The following is a 6,600-nucleotide window of genomic DNA, read 5'->3' on the forward strand; positions in this document are numbered from 1 at the left end:
GTGGGACAGTGGGGTGGGACAGTGGGGTGGGACAGTGGGGTGGGACAGTGGGGTGGCCCTGCCCTGCTCCTCGAGGTCCTGCCAACCCAAACCGCTCCACGAGTCCCTGGTTGACCCCAAATCCCGAATGAACCCGAGGGAAGAAGCTCAATTCCCGTTTTCCCTGTGGACACCAAGCTCCCCGAGGTAACGGGCGCAGCCACAGCACGGAGCCATCCCTGGAATGGTTTGGGTTGGAAGGACCTTAAAATGATCCAGTCCCACCCCCTGCCACGTTCCCAGAGAAAAAGGGGAATTCCTTCACGACAGGAGCTTTCCCATCGCCCCCCTCTTGGAGGGCAAGGAGGTTTTCCAGGGCTCTGCTCGCACGTCCCACCCCAAATCCAGGGATAACTCGCTGCTCCTCTTTAACTGCTCAAAGGCAAAACCACATCCCCAGTTTTCCTCCTCCTTCCCCAATCCAAGTATTTGTGATTTATGGCTTTTCCCACCCGAGTTCCCGAATCTGAAGGAAACCCCACACCGACCATCCACACTTACTCACTTCACCCAAATTTAAGCACTTTTTTTGGGCATTATTTTCCTTCTGTATCAACACTCCTGAATTATTTCCCACTTGGAACGCGGGAATCCCGTGACAGCCTCAACACAGATGGACACATCCATCAGAAATCCATCAAATCCTGGCTGTGTCCCAGGGATTTAACTCCTTTATTTGGCTCTAATGCTCCGTGTTTGAGTGATGGCTCCACCTTCCACCCGAATTCCTGACAATAAATCACCTGCTGGCTCCATTCCCTGCAATTATCCCAGGAGAACTGGTTGGATCACCTCTGGATCACCGGGATTTGGGATTTCAAGCCGGGAATAACATTCCAGAGCGAGGTTTGGAGCAGAGGGGGGCGGGAAGGGGACACCCAGGTTTCCTGTGCCACCCAGGGGATGACAGTGCTGGGCCCCCACGGCAGGAATTTTCGGGGTGGGAAAGTGGGAAAAGAACTAAGGAATAAGTAAGGGAACGTCCTCTAGAGGGCACAGCGAGCCCGGGAACTCCGGGCATCCAAACTCCGAGGGGTTTTCAAATTTCAGCGGCTCAGGTGAAGGATTCCCAGCTTTTTCCCGGATCTGAACGGGCTCAGGCTGTTCTTAGATGGGATGTAACCGGGCTGGGACAAGGCCTGACTGGCTGGAGAGCTGGGAATGCGCTGGGAATGTGCTGGGAATGCACTGGGAAGAGGCAGCTGAGCCCTTTCCAATGACAGATGGAGCAGCTCCGGGATAAGGACTGAGCCCTGCCTGGGGAAGGAAGGAGTGATTCCCACCTGGAAAAAGACTGAACCCCACCCAGGGAAGGAAGGATTGAATCCCCCCTGGAGAAGGGAGGACAGAATCCCCCCTGCAGCAGGACCCAGCCCCACCTGGAGCCAGGCACCGGCTGCTCCTCCTCCAACTTCCATCTTAAATCCCTCATGGAAAGCAGGGACGAGTTAAAGTTCCTTAAAAACTCCGGGAACCCCCCGGGCAGGGGGATCCGAGCGGCACCCGGGATGAACCGGCCCTTTCCTGGAACCCAACCCTTCCCTTCCCTTCCCTTCCCTTCCCTTCCCGGCTGCTCCGGCAGCTCCACCCTCGAGCCGGGGAGGGAAGCAGGGAAGGGAAGCAGGGAAGGGATCCAAGGGAAGGGATCCAAGGGAAGGGATCCAAGGGAAGGGATCCAGCAGGAGGGTTCCACTTGGCTCCGGGTGACAACTCGGGGGCACCCTTGTCCCGTTCCCAGGGAGGATCCCGGGAGGATCCCGGCGGATCCCGAGGGTGGCACCGGGGCCACCACAGGGTCACGTGGGGCCGTGGCTGTGACGTGCTCGTGGCCAAATCCATGGCAACGGGCCGGGCTGCCCGGCCTTCATTTTGTCAGCTCCGGGAGCTCCGGGATCAGGTGCCTCCGGAGAAAATGGAGCGGCCGGAACCGGGAGCACCGGGAGCGCCCGGAGCAGGGCCAGGAAACCGGGAACGGGCGGCTGGAGAAGGGAAAAGGAGTCCCAGGAGAGGCGTGGAGGCTCCTGGCAGGAAGATGCCATCCAGCCTTTCCCGGGATACCGCGGCAATTCCAGGGAAAAACAACAAAACCCAACCCAAAAGCTCCTTTCCCGTGGGGACAGGGAGTGTTTAGTTGTTGATCCAAAGGGAAGAAGAGGGGCTGAATCCAGCCCTGGAGGTTTGATTCCACTTGGGAAGAGGAGGAACTCAAGTTTTGCCCTGAAGATTAATTCAATTTTCGTGCTGGGTTAAATTTTCCTGTTGGGTTAAATTTTTGTGTTGAAGGTGAATCCAATTTTTGCCTTCAACACAGATCAAATTTTTCCCCCTCAAGAGGAAGATGCATCCAACCTCTCCATCCCAAACCCACCTCGAGCCGGACTCGACTTTTCCCAGCGGAAAAGTTCTTTCAAGGAACTTCCGAGGAAGGCGAAGCTTAAACTGGACACTTGGAAAAGCGCGTGTGGGGAATAAAAAAAAAAGGGACATTGAGGAATTCCTGGCTCAGGGGATTCTCCCTGATGCGCAGAAGAGCTCCTGGAAGGAAGGAACATCCCAACATTCCCAGCCTGGAGCTTCATCTGCATCCACAAATATGCAGCAGTTTTGCCTCAGTCCATTCAAGCCCTCGTGTTGTCTCATCCAAAAATACTTGGCAGGGAAGGAAGACAAACAAGGAAAGCAAAAACAAGGCACTGGGGAATTTTTTTCTTCCCCCCCCCCCTCCTGGAGGTGTTTTATCTCCGGGAATCAAAGGATTCTGATGGGGGCGGGAAAAGGAGGAGAATGAACCAGAACAGGAGCTTAAATCCACTTGTGTTGGAATAAAACGTTAAATTCCCCCCAGGGAATCGGTTTTGCAACGATATCCTTCAGGACAGCACGTGGCTGGAGGCACAGACACGCTGGGAGGGGAGTAAAATCCCTAATTCCAGGGTTTCTCAGGGAAAAGAGGAGCCCACTGGTCCCAGTAAGTTCCAGTACCAGGAAGAGCTGGGCCAGCCAACCCCAGGGACCAACAACACCTTCCAGTCCCACTCAAGTCCAGTCATTCTTTTAACTTTTAAACGGGATTTGACCAGATTAAACAAAACAAACAAACAAAAAAACAACCCCCAAACCGACCTCAAATCCTTCAAAACACCAAAATTCCACATCCAAACCCAGAAAGGGAAACCCAGGGCACAGACTGGGCCCAAACCTCAGTCACCCCACACCAACCCCTGCCAAGGAACCCGATTCCTCCCAGGTCCAGAAACCCGGAGCCTGGGGCTGGATGGGAAAATCCAACAGAATTCCGGGAGTGGGTTGGGAGAGGGGGGTTTGTCCAGGGGGATTTTTTTATTTATATGTATTTTTTTCCTCCCAATGAGCCCCAAAGCGATCCCAAAATCCACAGGAATAATTCATGGGCCGGTTTGGATCGAGGCGCTGCCTTAACACACGTCAGGTAATTCCAGGATTAACCGACCAACCCCAGAAAACGGGGAAAACACGGGAAAAACGACAAGATGTCCAAGTGCCTGGAGGTTTTCCAGGGCACACGCTGATCCCAGCACTGGGACAGGACACAGGGAGGACGGGATGGAGGGAGGGATGGGTGGGAGCCAACCCTTGAATTTGTGCTTTGTTATCACTCCCTGGTAAATCCCGTTTTCCCTCCCTCCCCGTTTTCCCTGGATCACTCCAAAGCCTCACTCTGCAGAATCCTGGAGTGAAGCACCTGTTTTAGGGTTCCTTGTTTGGGGAATCCCTGTAAATTTTGAGGATTTAGGAGAGCCCAACACAGGAGCACCTCCCCTGGGAACACCTCACACTTCCCTCAGGAGCAAAGTTTTCCAAGAATTGGGATAACTGGGCTCTGGAAGGATCCTGATGCTTTTGCTCCAGAGGACAATTTGTCCTCCTGGAGCTGCCCAAGACCCAGCAGTGTCCAGAGGGATCCCCGTGGGCTCTGCCCAGGAATCTCTGCTCACAACCAGCTCACTTTTTATGGCTCAGGGGAAAGTTTTGGGGGGGGGAGGTAAAAAAAAAAACACCTGGAAAACGGCCAGGAGGTGTTTGTTGTGTGGAGGAAGGAGCTGCACCTGGAGCACAACAACCCCAACACAATCCAGGGGGAAACTCCAGCCTGAGGTGGAAAGGCTGCTGCTCAACACAGGGAAAAACGTGGGAAACTCTGGGATTGAAGGGGAAGGAGCAGAGGGAAGGGGAAGGACCGAGCCAGGAGTGAGAAATGTTCACGTGGGTGAGGTCAGGGAATGCACAAGCAGAGGGAGTTTTGAGACATTGCTCTGCCTGCCACGTCCTTCTCCAGGGGGAGCAGACTCTCCTTCCCCCCCATCCCTTCTCCAGTGGGTTTGGGATAACTGGCAGCAGCTCCCAAAAGAGCAAGGCTTTGGTTTGGCCTCGTGTGACCCCTCAGCAGAGCCTTCCAGAGCCTCCCAGCACCTCGGGCTTCCCTCTGCCCCTCCTGGCACAGCAACCCCGCCCAAACCAGGCCCTGGGTTTGAATTTCACTTGGAGGTTTAAGAAAAAAAAAAACAAACTAAAAATTTAAAAAACCAACAAAACCATTTTTCCCGTTGAAGGCTCGTTTGCCCTTCGGGATCCTGAAAACCCCCCGATTCCAGAGCCTGCCCTGTCCCATCAGCCACGCTGGGATCACGGCTGGGCCACCTTTCCCAAGGAAAAGATGATGTTTTAAGTGCTAAAAGTGTTGAAGGAGGTTGAGAAGCCCCCAGAGCACAGATCCCCAGGCACTGAGGGGTCGGGAGCAGGGCAGGGACTGGGAGAGCAGCAACTTCCACCAGGTGTCAAAATCCAGGCACCTCCAGGAGGCTTTTCCAGCACAGCACCCACAGCATTCCCAGGGCCAAGTCCCACCAACTTCCACCCCAACAAGTCCCATTTTGACACCCACTCAGGAAGGATCCCACTGCAAAATTCCAGCTTCTCTGCTTGGCACAGTTATATCCTGTTGTCTTCCCAGATCAACTCCAAACACCCAAACCCCTCTTCCACACCGGAACCTCCACCAGGAGCTCAAAGCAAACCCTTTCCAAGGCCAGGCTGGAGCAACCTGGGACAGTGGGAGGTGTCCCTGCCCCTGGCAGGGGGTGGAATGGGATGAGCTTCCAGGTCCTTCCCACCCAATCCATTCCAGGATTCTCTTTAGGACTTGTGAGCTCATTTAAACCCACATTCCTCTCCTCAGCTGCCAAAGGAAAGCCAGGAAGGAGCTGCTGGATCTCAGGAGAAGATCCAGAGCTGCACAGCCACGTCCTGCTTTAATTCCCTTCAACTCCTTCCTGGTGCCACCAACCCCATCCCAGTGCCCATGGCAGGGGGAGGGATGGGATGAGCTCCCAGCTCCCTTCCAACCCGAAGCACTGCAGCATTCCAGGGCCTTCTCTGGTGTCCAGGGACAGCAGGGAGCACCTTTGGGAGGTGTTCATCCCACAGGGAGGTGGGGACTCACCTTTGGGAGGTGTTCATCCCACAGGGAGGTGGGGACTCACCTTTGGGAGGTGCTCATGCCCACAGGGAGGTGGGGACTCACCTTTTGGAGGTGCTCATGTCCACAGGGAGGTGGGGACTCACCTTTTGGAGGTGCTCATGTCCACGGGCTCGTCCCCTGTCTGAACCTCCACCTTGATGGTCGCCTTCACCTCTCCAGCCTTTAACAGTCCCTGCACTTTGCCAGCTCCGGGCTCTGCCTTGATTTTCATGTCTCCCTCAGAGTTCAGCTCCGTCCCCAAGAGTCCTTTCTCCATTTTGAGTTTCTTACTGTCCACATCGTTGGGGGTCACGTCCCGCTCCAAGGCTCGTTTCTGACTCCGAGTCCTGCATGTTTCCTCTGTCATTGTGAGCTCCTGCCAGGGAGGGGGACACAGAGGAGTTAAAAAAAAACCCCAAAACCCAAACCCCAACCTGGACAAAACACCTTCATTTCAAAACAGGGCAAAGTGCAGCAGTTGCTGCAGAAGAAGCTCGGGGAGAGCAATAAAAGCACTGCCAGGTGTCTCCCGGATCCAGCCCCGGCATCGCTCACACTCCTCATGGTCGGCAAAAACAAACAGAGGAGCCAAAACAAGAACACCCCCAAACCTCCCTGAGCACCCCCAAACCTCCCTGAGCATTGACTGAATCACCCAGGAGAAAACCTCCATCCCAGGAGAACATCCCAGCCCTCCTGCAGAGCCTGGCTGTGCCCCGGGAGGCAGCAGGAAGGGCCGGATGTGTTGGGATGTGTTTGCCTGTCAAGCAAATCGATGCAATCACAAAGTTCCTGATTAGGATCTCCCTGGGACAGGGGCTGCCCTGCCTTCCCCAGGCTGGGAATTCCAGGAATCAGAGCCCACCACGGAATGGGGGGCGGGGAGGGGGATAAGGGACCATCACAGCCTGGGGGAGAGGAGAGGAGAGCCCGGAGTTGTGACAACACTCAACTTGGGACTTGCTGCCCTGCTGGGGGGAGCCAGGCCGGGCTTTAGGGGCAGGATGAGCTCAGGGGGAGCCAGGCCGGGCTTTAGGGGCAGGATGAGCTCAGGGGGAGCCAGG

The 6,600-nt window shown here is 55.3% G+C and overlaps 1 protein-coding gene across 4 annotated transcripts in view; it reads right to left on the bottom strand.

The window, feature by feature from the left end:
- Nucleotides 1–6,600, bottom strand: part of GATAD2A (GATA zinc finger domain containing 2A) — a 33,325-nt gene that overhangs the window by 14,264 nt on the left and 12,461 nt on the right. For 3 of the 4 annotated variants that reach the window (XM_017834502.1, XM_017834503.1, XM_017834501.1), the window contains exon 3: nucleotides 5,641–5,912. In XM_017834502.1, the coding sequence (XP_017689991.1) occupies nucleotides 5,641–5,903 (263 nt within the window). In that variant the 5' untranslated portion in view covers nucleotides 5,904–5,912. Of the gene's footprint in view, nucleotides 1–5,599; nucleotides 5,616–5,640; nucleotides 5,913–6,600 lie in introns of those variants that run through there. The other variant, XM_017834504.1, reaches the window with a different exon arrangement.

Source organism: Lepidothrix coronata, unplaced genomic scaffold (genome assembly GCF_001604755.1).
Source record: "Lepidothrix coronata isolate B3197 unplaced genomic scaffold, Lepidothrix_coronata-1.0 Scaffold233, whole genome shotgun sequence".
NCBI lineage: Eukaryota > Metazoa > Chordata > Aves > Passeriformes > Pipridae > Lepidothrix > Lepidothrix coronata.